At 43.1% G+C, this 17,766-nt stretch overlaps 2 protein-coding genes across 2 annotated transcripts; one reads left to right on the top strand and one right to left on the bottom strand.

Annotated features, from left to right (window-relative positions):
- Nucleotides 1–4: 4 nt before the first annotated feature.
- On the top strand, nucleotides 5–4,278 carry LOC105903883 (caspase-6). The gene is made up of 8 exons (XM_012831684.3): nucleotides 5–324; nucleotides 708–752; nucleotides 1,196–1,235; nucleotides 1,325–1,474; nucleotides 1,661–1,737; nucleotides 1,906–2,081; nucleotides 2,198–2,348; nucleotides 2,517–4,278. The coding sequence occupies exons 1-8, from the start codon at nucleotides 297–299 to the stop codon at nucleotides 2,753–2,755; spliced, it is 906 nt and encodes a 301-aa protein (XP_012687138.2). The 5' UTR covers nucleotides 5–296; the 3' UTR covers nucleotides 2,756–4,278.
- Nucleotides 4,279–4,367: 89 nt separating this feature from the next.
- Nucleotides 4,368–16,859, bottom strand: LOC105904000 (calcium uniporter protein, mitochondrial). The gene is made up of 8 exons (XM_012831816.2): nucleotides 16,567–16,859; nucleotides 7,643–7,712; nucleotides 7,248–7,418; nucleotides 5,991–6,095; nucleotides 5,397–5,557; nucleotides 4,961–5,164; nucleotides 4,702–4,818; nucleotides 4,368–4,586 (listed from the first exon to the last, which is right to left on the bottom strand). The coding sequence occupies exons 1-8, from the start codon at nucleotides 16,675–16,677 to the stop codon at nucleotides 4,509–4,511; spliced, it is 1,017 nt and encodes a 338-aa protein (XP_012687270.2). The 5' UTR covers nucleotides 16,678–16,859; the 3' UTR covers nucleotides 4,368–4,508.
- Nucleotides 16,860–17,766: the final 907 nt, after the last annotated feature.

Here is a 17,766-nt window from a genome sequence, read left to right as displayed (position 1 = left end):
TTGAAAAGTACCTGGCCAAGACAGGCCACTTGCGTGTACAATGTACATCCACCAGGCCACACTGTTGGCAACTTTTTGGCAAGGGAACGTGGAGAGGGTAATTTCCCCCTCGCGTGGTGGAAGGACGAACACGGAAGTTGCTACGCATAGTTGACTGGCATCAAAAGCAGCCAATCGTGTATTCCTCATGTTAAGACTTATCCAATGAAACAAGCGGTGATAATTTCTCCGAGTACGTCCAACTTCAGCGTTGTGTTAACAACATTTGTCGATCTGAAGGCAAGCAGGAAATTAAGATGGCGAGTCATGCGACAGATACATCAGGTATGAGAATACTTGCAGAAAGTGATTTGAATAGACTTTTATCTAGTGCTGTAGGGAAGGTTCTTCTTGATGTTGTTGCCAGGAAGGTTAGCTGTGTTTCTCAGAGGCAAAAGTCATCACAAACATTAACCACTCGTTGCCTAACGTTACTCGTTGAAGGTGTTCCACCCTGGTTTGATTAAGTTTAACACTTTAAGACTGCTGAAGTTGGTTCTAGTTGTAGTTGCAGTCGTTTTGTTGACTGAAAGCTATAGGCTGTGGGACACATTTAATCTTTAAACATGTATGTAGTTGGAACCATGGTACCATGGTCTTTATAAGTGTTTATAACTATGTTTTGATGATATCATTGCAATCATTTGAGTTTCTTAATCATCATACAGGGAACGTTGAAAAGGACAGTACGTCTAGCGGACGTATAATTTCAGGTGAGTGTTTATGACTCACGTTTTTCACCTGGTCTACATTTTACAGGGTTCATGCACTATTTGTGATCTAAAATAGTATACGAAATCGAAACATTGGTGGCATGCACTGGTAATATTTTAAAAGATCTGAAAAGTCATTCCATCACTTTTAAAATCCCGTCCTTTTAAAACCCCTCTGCTGTCTTGCGCTCTGTCACCAGGCCATTGAAACCCTCAGGCACCAGGTGCCTGTGAACAATAGAGGTTTGACCTCTCCGAGCCAAAATGCTCAATCCTCTATTAGGCAGTTCACCTACAACTTGCTGTGTGGTTAAGGTTAGAGGGTAAAGATAGACATTTTAATGGCTTTGTAATGAGAATGAAAGCAGGCCTGTCAAGTCTGAGCTGTCATGCACAACAATTGCACAATGATCTCTGTCAAATTGAAACCATTTTCATCTCAGGTGTCACCCAGAATGTCACAGAAACCGATGCTTTTTACAGGTAAGAGTAGCCTCCTGTGTCATTTAGTGAAAAGGATTCAAAACACCATATAGACACAACTTAAACAAAGCATTTTATCCTTTTTCCAGCTCTGTCTCCCTGGACCCTGGCGAAGAGTACAAGATGAGCCACAAAAAGAGAGGCCTGGTCCTCATCTTCAATCAGGAGCACTTCTTTTGGCGTCTGGGGATGCCTCCAAGGAATGGCACCAACATGGATCGACACAACTTGGTCCGAAGGTTTGTACCTATGTTCGTATTTTATTGCATTCAGTAAGGAGCTGTCATCCACATAAAAAAAGAAACGTAGTGCTGTGCTTTATTTGCTGTTTTAAACAATGAAGTGAGAATGACAGGACTAGAGACAGAAGTGACCAAACAGAAAACAAGTGCATACGCACACTAATTATTACAGTGTTGTCTTAGATTTGAGGTGTTGGAGTTTGAAGTGAGAGCATATGATAACCTCAAACTGGAGGAGGTTTGGACCAAGATAAGTGAAGGCAAGTACTCTTCTATAGAAAATAAATGCTATCTGCCATCTCCTAAAATGTTACGTAGCCTAAAATGATACTTTGAACAGCACGTATATTTTTACTGGTTTTATGTAACTATGTAGTAGGCACAGATTTGTTTCACTTTCACTTTAGCTGAGACTTTACCCTCCACAGCTGCCGAGGACGATCATACGGACTCTGACTGCTTTATCTGTATTTTCCTGAGTCATGGGGAGAATGATCATGTCTTTGCCTATGATGGGAAGATTTGCATTCAGGATATCACGGGTCTTTTCAAAGGAAAAAAATGCCCAAGCCTTGCCGGGAAGCCCAAGATATTCATCTTACAGGTGACAATATAGCCAAGAGCAACTCTTATCTGCAGATCCACAGCTGAACCTGCAGATCTCAGCTGAACCTGCAGATGTTCATTTTTGTACCATACCTGGTTATCTATTGATTCTAGGCGTGCCGTGGGGACAAACATGATGAGCCAGTTACCCCCATGGATGTGGTGGACCATGACACAAAGACCAATGAAGTAGAGGTTGACGCGGGGGTTGTCTACACTCTGCCCTCTGGGGCAGACTTCCTCATGTGCTACTCAGTGGCAGAGGGTGAGTACACTTAGAAAATGAACCTGCTGGATAAGCTAGATACACAGATGTATACACATCATATGTTGTCAGCCATATTAGATTTGAAAATAAATTGTTATTTTCAAATACTAATTTTGTTTCCCGGAGGAAAATGTACTGAAGGTAATGTTTCTTTGTCATTGTAAGGATATTACTCCCACCGTGAAACAGTCAATGGCTCATGGTACATCCAGGACCTGTGTGAGGCCCTGAAGGAGCACGGCCACACCCTAGAGGTCACTGAGCTTTTGACACTAGTCAACCGCAAAGTGTCCCGGCGCAGTGTTGGCCGATGCAACGATCCTTCTGCCATCGGAAAGAAGCAGGTGCCTTGTTTCGCCTCAATGCTCACCAAGAAGCTCTACTTCAGGCCTAAGAGTGATTAGTGTCTCCAGTCGTCTGTAACACACAGGGGGTTCGTGACTTCTAAAGGGTTTTTATTAATGTTTCTCATCATGACATCTATTCCAAGTCATGACTGTCGGCTACAGATAATCAGACACAATGGTGCATAATATTGTGAAGTTCAAAAGTCCTTGCTAGCAAAATTTAAACTTTGATTTTAAGATTCTTCTCCATATCCTTTTCACAGAAAACGACTACATTATGGGAAGATTGCTGGGTTGATCAAATTCATAATATTACATAGTACCTCATGATTTCCTCATACCCAATTGAGCACAGGAGAATGCAAGGCAACCAACATATGGTTGCAGCAGGGGCATATAGTGAATGATTTACATTCTCCACGTTTTGGGGGAAACCTAAAAGTGTGTAGTAACGTATGGGTCTTAATTATGTACAGGTTTTAAGACCATTTATCTGATATGAACACTAATTTGTGGGGTAGAAGATATCCTGTGGAGTCAATAACCAGCTTCAAAACCCCCGAATTTCTTGAGAACCAAAACCTGAAATACCAGTTCATTTTATAATGCCATGGCCTTCCAATCATGCATTTGCTGTTGTACCTACATGGACCTCCACTGTGTGCTTTCAAAAAAGGGAATTACTGTTAGTTGTTGTCACTCCAACTTTGATGCGTTAAACCCTTTTTACCATATTCATTTCCACTGGAGTGCCTTGTTCTCTCAGCATTAACACACTGCTTAAATATGGAAAGTACCTCAGGGAGTGGGGTGGCTTGAGCTGTGGTAACCTGCTGCACTTCTGAGATTCCTGCTTCACCACAGGGCTGAAACAAGAGCTTGACACACACTCACTTTTGCTGAGTCATCTATGCGAGTGTCTCACTCCGTGGGCCTCTACTATTAATTCAGTGGAACAAATATTTACACTGGTACCCAAATTGAAAGTGCTGGGTAAAAGCCTTTCTATATGTAGCAAAATGATAGTGACCAGAAAGGATTCCACAGTAAGATGTACTGATTCTGTTTTTGCTACACAAGTTAACACAAACATACACCGATGATTGTGCCTTTTGTACACATTTAACAACCACTCAGGACCATTTCAGGGCTAGATTTATTACTGTCCTGTTTTTTTTATATAGCACATTCCTATAGCCTTTCAGAGCAATAATTAAGGCCACCATATTCGGTACCAGTTATGGTGGCATCATTAAAATCTGAAAAGGCTTGGCTTGGCTATAATGTGTCATAAGGTAACAACTGGTCAGGAGAATTCTGTTTAAGAGTCATAGTCCTTGAAATGAACTATTAAACAGAGCCACACAATCATTCCTCATGTTGAGTGTATCTGTACTTTAAGCCGATGTTTACGATACCTGTATGGTGATGGGGGTTTGCACTATCCATGAGTTTTGAAGACTCCCTTGTATTTCGTTTACTCTTTTTAAGTGCAGTTGGGTAATGTACTATGTGGTGTAATTTTAGATTGATTAAGTTGACTAGTTGAGGTGCAATAAAAATGAAGATTTTTACTTCAAGATTCCTACTTAATTATTTATTCTTGAAATTCTGCTCAACACATACAAACACACAATGTTTTATTATATTCTGGATATTGAGACAAACGTTTCTTTATAACCTTTATTTCAATAATTCCAGTTCTTGAAAATGTATTGGGTAATAGGATATTGGCTGTCTTTAAATGCTTTAAAATGAAAAAGGCACCATTATGAAAATAAAAAAGCGTTCCATCCACCATGAATCATCTTCAGTTTGGGGGCTGGATCTGGTCAAGGGGCAGCTGAAGTTGATTTGGGTTCCTCAGACGTCGCAAATCCCCCTCCACCTTAGGGATTACACACGGGCACACAAGTTACATCTGCTCCCAGACATCAAATGAATGAATGAGAACGGTAGAAATAAAAAATAAAAATAAAAAAAGAGTTGACAAGTGTCTCCACCTCAGTCAATTCGTCCTTCAGATGATTGTATCTCTCCACATTAAATTGAGCTCTCTGGGCACCCTTGTAGAAATAATGCAGGTACTTTCTGTCTTTTGCATCCGGATACACATAGTCCTGCACAACAGTGAACAATAATATAAACAAGTTTTTACTGAAAGGTGTAGCTTTAATACTAAGCATATGCTATATGCTTTCTGCTTCTGCCAAATGTTGCTACATTCACAATAATGCCTGTGGTGTGTGGACGGCCCAGCACCTGCTTGGTGAGGACGTAATAGGCAAACACCCCGATGCCGGTGGAAGAGGTGAGGAAGTAGGTGACCGGCTCCATGACGTCCCAGGAGTAAACCCACCAGGTGAGCCAGGCCAGAGCGCCGCCCTGCACCGAGAGCAGACCCAGGCCCATCCACACCGCCCCGGTGGAGCTCAGCTCCGCCCGCCGCGCTATTTGGGCTTTTACCTGGAGTACACACACACGCGCGCACACGCGCACACACACACACACACACACACACACACACACACACACACACACACACACACACACACACACACACACACACACACACACACACACACACACACACACACCATGCAAACAACAACAATAATTAGAAATAACATCATATCTCTGCACCTCAGACAGAAACATTGTCATGCCAAGCAGATCCTATACTGGTAGGCAGGAGCACCTTCTCTAGCGGGCTCAGTTCCTGTTTGAGGGTGTCCAGTTTCTCCAGCAGCTCCCTCTCCTTCAGGATGTGGTGGCTGGGGAGGTGGAGGGCCGTGTGGAGCAGGTGCACCATGTGCTTCACGTCTTCCATGCCCATGGCATGCTCATGGCTGCTCATCTCTGAGACATGGGGCACATTCAGTAGGAGACATGGGTCAGAGCCCTTTCAGTAACACACTCATCCATTTCCTGTTACTTTTTTATCCATGTTTTTTTTATTCCTTTTCTTTTTTTACCTTTTTAGTGTCTTTGAGAACTTTGAAAAGTGCTATACAAATGTGATGTATTATTATTATTATTAATAATTATAATAATATTATTACTTGCTGACTTCACTTGCTGATTTTAAACACCATTTTTGAAATATCGAATCATTTCTAAGCATTTCAATGTTCGCTTGAAATGTTTACTTTAATGCTCACTCAAGAATGTGTTGTTGTGTACAAAGCCTTAATTTCAAGTCAACAGTGCAAATAAAAAACATGTACCTCCATTACAAATGTTACTGCAACCAGTAAACACTAAACACTGCATTATAAGGAGGCCACTGTACCGTCCTGTGCTGTGTGCACATTGTAGACAGCATCATTGATGACCAGCTTGAAGTTCTTGCTAAGGAGTGTGCCAATGGATGTGGTACATGCAACCTTCTCCCCTTCTGTAAGTACAACATTAAGCAGAGTTATAATCTATCGGCCCCCTACAGTCTCTCCATACGTCAGATATTTCACTGAACATCATGAGGATGGTGCTGTATTTAGCATAAGATCGGTGATCGGTGTTGATAACCCGACACAGCTCAGGAAAGATTACCTAATTCTAATCAAACTCAAATCAAACTTTATTTTTACGGCGCATTTCATAACACAATGTGACTCACAGAAGGAAAATGGGGGGGGGGGGGGGGGGGGTTACAAACACTAGTAAAGAGACAGATTTCCCAGAGCTAAATATTACAGCGAGTGATAGACGAGATTAAAGAGGTTAAAGTTAGCATGTATTTTTAATAGAGCTTGTACTGCTGCATGTTGTCCTCTACCCCATTTAGAGGCTGAGCAGGTGATATTCCTGGAGACTGTTGCTTTTTGTCCTCCGGCTATTGAGAGGCTAAGCAGTTCTCCAGAATATTGGATATTGAATAAACCTTTAAATTTGAACCCTCACTCTGTCTCTGAGCTTTTCGGGCCAAACCCACACATGTTGACGGCAACCGAGGCTCGGTCCGTCACAATGTCTTAAGTGTACATTTAAAGGTTTCCACCGTTTCAGCCATTCTTAGGTATTCTGGCAAATTATTCCAAAGGCTGGGGGCATAGAAACTAAAAGCTGCTTCTCCAGGTCTCTTTGTCCTGGCTTTTGGAACTGTTAGGAGTTCAGTGCCAGAAGACCTCAGGGATCTACTGGGTGTGTACCTTGAGAGCACGTCTGTTATATACCCAGGTGCATGAATATGGAGTGATTTATAGACTAGTAAGAGAATCTTGAAATCTATTCTGAAACTAACAGGTAACCAGTGCAGTGATTTTAATACTACTAGTAATACTTTAATTCTACCCATTTGTCTGGTCATATCTAGAATTGCAAACAGGCTGTGCGATCTGTGAAACCTATTGAGATAGACACACATATGCCAACATCGCCTACTATTGCTTTGATATGTATAAAAAAAAAAGATAGATATATGTGTATATATATATATATATATATATATACACATCATTGCTTGATTGTGCTAATGTCTGTTTGATAAATTAAACCATCTTTAATTTTGTCCTGAGCAACAAAATGGAGTGTGCATGTGTAGACCTACCTGTTGTGAGTACAGCGGCGGTTGTGATCCCAGAATCCTCCCGGTGCAGATCCTGTATGAAGTCATTGACAGTCATGAGCATGGGCCTGAGGAAGAAGAGGCACGTCTCTCTCCTGGAGGGCAGTGGTAGGGCCACCACAGGGCGTCCATGTTTGTACTGCACGGACACGTCTACAGGAGTCCAGAAGAAGGGGGACTGGTTACTTTAATACTGGACTTGCCATTCAACAATAGGTGATCAGTAAAAGGAGCATTTCATTTAATTCAGATAGACTAGAGGATATTCCTGACTGATCCACTGGAGGGCACTCTGACAGTTCATACAGAAAGGAACAGCACTCTGCAGCTGTGCTTCATGTGGGTGGTGTGTGATAGAAGCGACTACTGTACTGTACCACTGGAGGGTGCTAGAGTGCTGCAGAAGAGAACTTGCTGGCATCTCCACAGAGGCAGTCTGGGCTGGGCCTTAAACAAAAGCAGAGGTGAACGATTATTTCCATATCCAACAACGTCAAACACTATTTTTATGGAGTCATTGCTCTGCTCCGCACGACACAAAAACAGGAAGTTTGTGTTATATTGCAAATCAGTGAATTACTCAGGATGTGTTGTTTTTCTGTGAAGCAATAGAATGTCCCCATGAACAACTGTTAAAAGGAGAAGTTTAAAATGGCCATCTTATCCAAACAACCTTTCACCTATTGACTTGGGTGTGGTGTAGGGATATGGTGTTTGCATGCTTGGACTCGCTGTGGATGAGTCAACACAAAGGTGGTTCAAAGAGCGTACAGCTCTGACAGCCGACACTGTAACGAGCAGACGGGGTAGAACACGGACATGATGAGCATTATTAAAAGGTGACTGCCTGTCTCTCAGGAGGAGACATGATGACCAGCATTATTAAAGGTGACTGCATGTCTCTCAGGAGGAGGCTGTGGTGGTCCCATGGCAGAAACCCAACTCTGTTGAGATCATCACTGTAAACCTAGTTCGCTGGTTTGTGAGAATCCATCGTACATTCTGCAGGTTTGTCAACATAGAATGCAGCATTCCTCTACGGAACCTCACACATGAAGTACAAATGATGGATCTTTTCACTCTTCTCATTTTGTCTAGAATTGCAAAACACTTGATTTACACCATTGATTTTTCTGGTAAACAATGATGATTTATGCACAGCTACCTTGGTCATGTATTGATTAATCAGTACTTTTGAGAAATCACAGGATCACCTTCTACTGCACCAAACAGTGCATTTTTGTATTGGTTTTCATGTAGACTATTCCATCAAAAAGGAACGTCCAGAATTTAGCATGGCATTCAAACCACATCCACAGAATGCATTCTGTGCTGACCACATATTAGCAACACATACTACTTAAGATGTCACTTGTGTGTAAATTAATTGGTAAGATGAATAATTTATAAATCCCCGGTCTGAGTATTGCTGAGCTATGCTTTAGATGAGGTTTAGATGCGATTGAGAAAGTAATAGTACTCTTTAGTGCATCAATAACCACTGTTCAATTAAAATAGAGTCTAGCTGACTCCCATAGGGGTAAAGACTTGACGTTAAATAATACAAGCAGTGGTCCATTTGTCTTTTTTCCTTAGGAGATAATCTTTCTTGTCTGCTTGAATTCCAAGTAGATTCCGGTGGGTCGATAACGGCCACACTGCGGATAAGGCAGCTGTCCTCGCCTCTGTCACAGTGACATAGTGGAACCTGGCAGCAAAGCCCCTTGTCCTCTGCCTGGGAGGTCATTTGATCCATATCAAGACCTGAGCTCCACACAATCAGGTGCACTCATCTTATGATGGCACAGAGGGAGAGGGCTGGGATTCTTTTAATGAACCAATCAGACCCTAGGACTGTGGAAGCTCTTTTAATGAACCAATCAGACCCTAGGACTGTGGAAGCTCTTTTAATGAACCAATCAGACTCTAGGACTGTGGACGCTCTTTTAATGAACCAATCAGACCCTAGGACTGTGGAAGCTCTTTTAATGCCCAAGCTGGTTCACCTCGGGCTGGAACAAATGAACTTGATTACTCATTTGCATCATGGGGAGATCTGGACCCTTATTGTTATTTATAAATATAAATGTGCCAGGTAAAAATATAGCCTAAATCAATTCGTTTATTGTCTGTCCTACATAAGCATAATAAGGAGATGAAAAAAGGTGCTTGCACTAACAAATGAAGTTGTTGGGTGTATTCTAGAGGAAATACAACTAGTGGTGCATCTTGTAGCATATTCCAAACAATCTTATTGGAGCATCTATGCATCCCGATAATAGTCTGTTCAAATAAAGTTTGACTGGCATCAGCAAAATACAGACAATATGCTTATACTTGTCCAATTGTAAGATAGAAAACCTTTGCATTGCACGCAAGGCGTAGCAGAGTGGTGCCTTCGGATTGCACAAGTGACTGCAAGGAGCAGCTCTCCAGTTAGAACACTAAACTTCCTCCCTCCCGAGACCCGTCGGTCGACAGACACATTGTACTTTATCTGTCAGAGCAGAGGCCTGCTGCCTTCCTGTTGTTCAGACTGTGCCTCTTGAGGCTCCATAGATGCCAGAGGAGGAGTGGGTAATGATTCTTCATTCGAATTAATATGCCAACACCCTGCTCCAAAGTTGAGCTATTCTGTGGCTAAACTGTTTTAATGCACTTTACCTTTTTAATCTCTTATTTTTGTTCTATATTCTTTAAATTACCAATGTGTATGAATTGTGCTATATAAATATTCTGCTCATCAGTGCAGGAAACTAAATTAGATGGCAAGACAACACCAAGGCCTACGGTATTGACTTTATATTTTCAGATTAGGCCAGAGATGTTCTGAACCACACATATAGTCAAAGGCAGAAGCTCTTATACTTCACTGAATATGACATCAGCTTACACAACTAGTCAAATAAACTATGACTATTCTTTGTTATTATTTAGAGTGGACAAGCAAGTAGCCAAACCTCTCAATGCTGTACTTAGCGAGACACTGAGGTTTATTTATGCGCGGCCCAGTTGATTAAAGTGCCAGAGCGTTCACTGGGGTGATTCGTTTGCAGAAACGGGAGATTTGGAGAACGAAAGCGAGATACTGCCTCAGTGCATTCTCATTAGATTCTGTACCATGCTCGGTGTGTGTGCAGCGTGACAACACCACTCAGAATGTGTGTGTGTGTGTGTGTGTGTGTGTGTGTGTGTTTAGTGGCACACACCATCAAGATGCTAATGAGAAAGGTGCACGCGCTGTGAAAGAGTAGGAGCAGGAAACGTGCCATCAGACGCGGTTGCCAGGCTATTTGTCTCCCTGCCAAAGACCATGAATTCATTTCACAACTCACTGGAGGAAATGCGCAAGACAGGAATTCCAGAGGCTGACAAATAGTGTAGGTTTCAACGGTACAGCTGATGCTACCACAAATGTCTTAATAATAAGCTGAATCCGATGGCCCACAAAACAATAAAGTTCCTTGCTAATGAATACAATGTACTTCCATGAGGAACTATGAACAGGAAGAGCTTTCAGATGATGGTCTGAAACATTCAAATGCAAACCTGTAAATAACTAGCGTTCATAGCCCATAGTCGGGACCTGTAAATAACTAGCGTTCATAGCCCATAGTCGGGACCTGAATAACTAGCGCTCATAGCCCATAGTCGGGACCTGAATAACTAGCGTTCATAGCCCATAGTCGGGACCTGAATAACTAGCGTTCATAGCCCATAGTCGAGACCTGAGGTGAAGGAGAACATATGGGCAAATGAAATGAACATGGAATTGGTCCATAATAGAAGTGGTTCACTGCCACCCGTTTCAAAACAGACTGAACCATGGCCGTGACCGTGACCGACTGTGGATTGAATTGGAATCATTTGGTGACTGTCAGCAGAAGCATAACAACAAACCATCACATTCAAGCTCATTCACTGCTGAGGACACATCTCTGGTTGCAATGCATTCCTCAGCACTTATTATCATTGAGGATCATTAGCATCACTGCTGTGTCCGTTCTGCACCATTCCGGGTTCCAGGTCCAGTGCACCATTTGAGAGCTCAGTTCTTCCTCTGCTGTCCAGGCTGTGTTTTCAGCCTGCCCTGCTCTCATGTGCTGGGCTGACAGTGAGTGACCATGGAGGTGATGAGAGCCATCATGCAGACAGCCAGGCTCATTTATTCCACTGGCCACCCGTGGCTTGCAGGCCGTTATGGGTGCTGTCAGAGCTGAAATACGGCCGTGGCCCCAGCGCTTGCACCCCTCCAGCCCTACCCCACTCTCCCCACCCGCAGGCTCTTCATTACGGCTCGCTGCCACAGCGTGAGCACTGGGGCCCGGGCAAGTCTGACAAGAGGATGTATGCTCTCTCTCCTCGCTGACACGGCCCAGGAGGCTAACAGGGAAATAAACTGGTGTGATAAGCCCGCCCCTCCCCCGCCGTCCCCTTCCCACTGCACGATAACCATGCTGGATGAAATATGGTGATGCCATGTTGAACCAAATTACAGAGGCGGTCATGGTAACTGCGCCTCAACTGCACTCTCCCTGTGAAAATCCATTTGCATGCAGGCATCTGTCTAAACTCCCTCTCTCCTTCTGCTGTTATTGTAGATGGAAACAGGGCGGGCTCAAAGGTGAGCCTGGGTGTGCCCAGCTCCACACAGTAAGGTGAGGTGAGCCTGGTCTTGTGGGTGTGCCAGTGGAAGAGCAGGTCTGAGAAGAACAACATTGGCCAAATGAATAGCCTCAAGAAATGTAGGTCACAATGGAAATGTTCTTACTTGTCTGCTCTGTTTGGGTTGTGTTTAACATAGACATGAAAGTGGTTTGTCCAGTAGGACAAGTGGAGGTAATGCATGACCGAAAATCCCTAACAGGCCTCCAAGGCCACCTCTTTAAAGCAACACTATGCAACAATTTGACACTTTTTGAGGTATGGTTTTATAGGCAACTGGTTTTGGTACCATCCTCAAATTAATTTTGATTGCATATGGTCATAAGAAAGAAAAACGCCGGTGTCTTTCACCACTATCCCTCCAGGATATGCACTGTATGCACTATGCAATTCTGTGTTCCAGGCTGGTACACCCTGCAAAAATGGAAGAAAAGCTTACACAGCATGACATTGTCAGCTATACTGCCAAAAGACACCAATTAGTGTGCTGGCAAGCGTCTATCAGTGCCAACTGGGCATGGTGGTGTTTGCAAGGTTTTTGCATGCCTTTAAGGTAGTTAGCTTGCCAGTTTTGGAACAGAACTACTTATTGCTGCTTTAAGCCTGTATTTCACACACAGTGTCTTACAGCATACTAATGCTGCTGCACTGCAACAGTCAGTCACTGTCAGCTTATCTGCTTCCCGTGGTGGTGACTGAAGATGCTGAGTTGTGTTCAGAAAGCCTTCTCTCACCATAGTGTCATCATTTGTGATCGTGCCAGTTCCTTTTTTTTTACTGCCAAATTACAATACACAATCCAGAAAGTGAACCCTTTGCTTTTAATTCAGCTATGCAGCAATTTATCAGTAACAATAACATCAGATACTAAGAGTCTAAAGTCCCCAGGATGAGGAAAGTTGCATGAATGCTGGCTAAGCTGTCTGAAGCACAAAACCAATACAGCAAAGAAATGAATTAATTAGATCTGACTCGTCTCGCAAGAGCCATCAGTGCAACATTGATCATGTGGATGAGTGCATCCAGTCAATATGCTGTTTAACTGAGCACATCTCTCCTCACTTCCAGTCTTGCAGGCACTCCCATAGTCCCACAGCTGACTGACACTTGCTGGTTAGAAGAGGAGAATAAAAGCAGTCAACTGTAAATGGACCTTGCCGTCGGATATTAAACTACCTGTAGCTGTGCATTTCAACATGTACCAGTCTTAACAACACAGAATTAGGAGAACCATTACATCCTGGTTTCATTTTGCAATGAACCATCACTGTCACACTTCTGGACTCATAAGGGTCACTGCTCTCGTAGAGGCACTGAAAAGGGCAGGGGGGCAGGGGGTGCACCTGTTAAAGGACATGCCACGCTGGTATGCTCATGCTGATAAGTGCTAATGCGCTCCCTGCCATGCCATGCCAGTCCTCCTCCAGCGCTCAGACACAGACAGACAGCTGTGACTCACTCCTCTGCCGTCATAACAATATGGGAGAAGGGGATGAGGCCCCGTGCTTATTTATACCCACCACACTGAGGTCTTCACACTCGAGTGCATTTCACATTCTGCTTTTCCTGCATGCCAATGCATGAGTCACTGAACAGCGGGTTGCGACGGATCCTGATCTCAGGAAACAATGTTCCCCATTTTTTAGCCAAACTAAAATGGCTAATGATTAAATGTAGGAGAAAATGTATGACTATTCTTTAAACTTAGACCATTATATCATCAGTAGTGCAGCAATGTGCCTTTAAGCTATAGGAGATGGCAAATGTCTAAATGATTCAATTAGGAAAACTGTAGATGATTTGTACCATGCTTTTGTAAATGTAAATGTAAATCTAAGTGCTTTTATCCACACTAGCCATATCCTTTGATTTCACTAAGACATGCAGTTCAATGTTAGAGACAGGGCTGATATCTCTGAATGTGGACCTACAGAATCCTATACAGCGATGATCGTACTGCAGTCCAGCATCAGGCCAGGTCAACCCACTGAATTTGTGTTGAGGAACATACATTTAGTAACACAAAATCCTCACAAATCCAAGCAAACCTGGAATTGAATATTAAACTGCAGTGGGTTATCTGCCAATACACCATACAAAGCTCCTGTGCGTGTACTTTAGCTGGGACCTTGACTCGAACTGTGCTTCCTTTAGCTTTGCAACTATGATTATGAAAAGGTGGAACACTCCCAATAAAACAGATCAAGGGTACATGAAACATGATGGTGATGAAAAAAGACCTTATTATTTCACACGTGTCTGTGAAAATGAAGTGAGGACCGAACACATTTAAATCACCACCTCACCAAGATGACAAGAGCTCTTGCCACAATAGGTGCCTGAAATGAGTACACAACAGTGGCAGTTTGCCTATGTGAGGGGCTGACAAAAACTCAATTGAGAAACTGATCTGGTAACTGAGAAGCCACGATACATAATATAACACTTTAAAATGGCCTTAATTCTTTATTAAACTGAATTACATTAAAACTCCAAGGGAAGATTAAAATCAATTTGCTATTTTGAATTAATAACAGCAAAGTGATGGATCATTTCACTACAGTTGAACATTATAAACACTGAAACTTAATTTGCCCATCTGATGCTTTCGAATGAACATGAGGTGCACAAATAAGCTGTACAATCACAGGAACTTCCATCTGTTATTAAGCAGAGCCTATGGGCTATACATTAGAGACTTGCAGAATAGACAAGATTGAGTACAACATGACTGAACACAATCCTAGAGGACAAGGTGCTATGAACCAAGCAATGGCTGGAGTGATTTATGCGAGGTGAATCGTGTGCATGAACCTGTCTACCAGAGGTGAAATATGACCCCACTACGACCGTTGTCTTCTCTTGTCCCAGGATTGGGGGAAGGGAAGAAATCTTGGCTCTTACTGCAGGTATATTTATGTGATGCCATCGCAACCAGTGAAGCATACTCCAAGGAAAAATTGTAGGCCTATTCATTTATGCATAAGTGGTGTTATATAACAACACAGCACAATGCATGCGCTTGCACTTCTGCATCTACAGCAGGCGGGCCAACCTTAAGTCTAGCAGCACTGATGCGTGTAGTGGAATGAGAGGACAGACCTGGCCTGATACGGCATGGGCCCACGGGATCTGTGCACGTGAGGGCCAGGTCTGTCTCAGAGTCAGCTGCAATCTCTCTAAATGCATGTCAGCATGTCGGGCATGCAGGTACGGTGCAATCCGACGGATCCACACTACTGTCTAGTCCAACCTCGATGGTGTTATCCCTGTCTGCCGGTTTAAAGAGATAAAGGACAGGGTGTGAGGACCAGATGGAGGGCGTGTGGCCGTGCTGGATGTGCCCTTGGACATAACAGCAACAACATGTGTTGTTCCCCAGTCATCTCCAGACAGATCAGAAGGCCCATTTAATCACGGAGTAATCGAGCCAGTTGAGCCCACTCAAACACCAGGAAGAAGGAAGGATGGGTGTACCCATATCATCCAGGGGATTTAGCTGGGTGGCACAAACGTAGTTTCTCTCCCCATGACAAAATGTTGCCTATTCTGTTATTTTATGTGACCAACATTGAGTTTAACCAGCTTTTTTGCTTTTGGTTTGATTTAGAAGACCAATTACTGATTCCCAGAGCCCAACACATTAAGAATTAAACCCAAATACACTAAATCTAAATGGCAATGCTGCATAAATTACAAAGCACTGCTGCATAAATTCAGATTTTAGGTCTGAATCACGTAAGCTGAGCAAAGTCAACAATATACCTCTGCACTGCAAATCATCAATATGTGTCAACATTTGTGTAACCCTTTGAGCCTGTCCTAACATTTTGTGCTTGAAAAAGAATGTGTTCCCGTCTATTCACAAGTTAACAGGTTATGTTTACAGAGCAATCCTAGATTCTCGCAGATAGGCCTTCGCCAGAAGTCCTGTGTGCTGTTTAGATGCTTATAGTCAGCAGCCTCTAAAACAGAGGCCTACCAGGTGCATTCCTAAATAGGTGTTAACGTTAATGTAACTTCAGGTTCAAAGTCAGCATTATCCATATTTAAAAGGAACATCAACGGCAGCTGTGTTGTCGCTTACTGTTGTCGCTTCTAGAATTAGTTTTCGTAGTTTTGTGTAATCAGATAACTGTAATGCGAGTCACATCCCAGTTACACTTTGGCCGACTGGCCCGACTTGGAATACAGAAACAGCAAGAAGAAGACATCGTGTGCAGCCAACTCCAAAAGTCGAAAGAATGCGAGGCTATAGCCTGCTTTAATGTGCAACGCAAAAAACAATGTACTAGATTCTACAATGCTAACTGTACCGAAGCAGGAGACTGACGTGCTGAAACACCCAAATTCCACCATTTTATAGGTGGAGGGAGGGAGTAACTTCGGTTAACTTCGCGATATGTTATGTTCATTTCCTGTGCGCACTATGCCAAATGGAACGTTTTCGTCTCATCAAAGGAGCAGCTGACAACATTAACAAGTTTGCCAAAAGGAACTTTGCTCCTACTCGCCCAACAGTCCCCCTAATATTACAGATGAAAATGTTGCAGCGAAGCATTTGAATAGCCCGCTGTCGCACGTACAGACAAGCCAGTATTGTAGATTACACGAATCGTATTTTACACAAACTTACCTTGTGGGTCAAGTGGACTGGACTAGCGGTTGTTTTCAATAGTGAGCGGAGTGGTATCGCGTGCCTAATAACTCCAGCCTGTAGTTTGGCGACTAGTCCTATAGATGCCATCTCTGCTATTAGTTCCTGTGCTGTATCATAATGAAGCGAGCACAGTTCGGCACTTGACAGTTGTTCATATATAGCCTTGTATAAATGGCTATTTCAAACAACGCCCCAATGATCAATATACTGCCGCTATGTACTAGACCTCTTCCTCCAACGCCGTTGAAACAGAGGCTGTCTTCTTGCACTCTTGTGACGATTCCACTATTCAAGTCTAAAAGCGCCTCCTATTGGTTGAGTATATTCTTTGATGCTAACAAATCCGGAAGGTCGTTGTGATTATATTTCCATACGAAAATATACCTACGGCCGACTTTTATCAAATGAAGAGCCATGTGACATTCGCAGTTGAATGTACGCCTAATCAAAACGATTTCGAACACTGATTGCAGTCTGTGTGTGTGTCTCACTCAGTCTACTCGCTCCTTTCCCACAGGAATGATGCTGGAGCTCCACTGTCATTAATAGAATGAGGGACAGAGTAGTCAATAGCAAAGAAATGCTACAGGGATTCATTTCTTGATACAGTCACTCACTGGGCAAAATACCCATGCAATACAACCTGCAAGGTATGGGCAGCTGGCCATCTCCAGCCTATTTTGGGATTTTTCTTTTTGAATATTTCATAATTCTTCTGTAAGGAATCCTAGAGTTTGTTACCTGTCTCCACCTGTGTGGATACAGGGCCGGTCCTTCCTACAGGCGACATAGGCAGTTGCCTAAGGCGCCCCTCAAATACTTTTTTTTGTTGTTGCTGGGCAGAGTCTTTTGCGCCCCCTTCTATATCTCCAACCAATATTTTGACATTAAAAAAATAAATCTAACATAAGGGGAAAATGAGCCAAAAATCGAAAGAGGAAGGGGTGGTTTGAGTGTGTGTGTCCAAGCAACGTCGACGAAAGAAACTATGAAGAGTAAGGTGACCAGACGTCCCCGGTTTCAGGGGACAGTCCCCGTTTTTGGTGGCCTGTCCCGGGCTGGAGCTGTCCCCGGAAATGTCCCCGGTTTTCACTGTGACCAACAACAGACTCGGGATACAAATAAAAAAAAAGAAAGAAAGAAAACAATGACCAAATGTTTAGTTGCGTAGCCTAT

Source organism: Clupea harengus, chromosome 22 (genome assembly GCF_900700415.2).
Source record: "Clupea harengus chromosome 22, Ch_v2.0.2, whole genome shotgun sequence".
Taxonomy (NCBI): domain Eukaryota; kingdom Metazoa; phylum Chordata; class Actinopteri; order Clupeiformes; family Clupeidae; genus Clupea; species Clupea harengus.
Note: the sequence above shows the minus strand (reverse complement) of the source record. Positions and strands in the feature narration are given on the sequence as shown.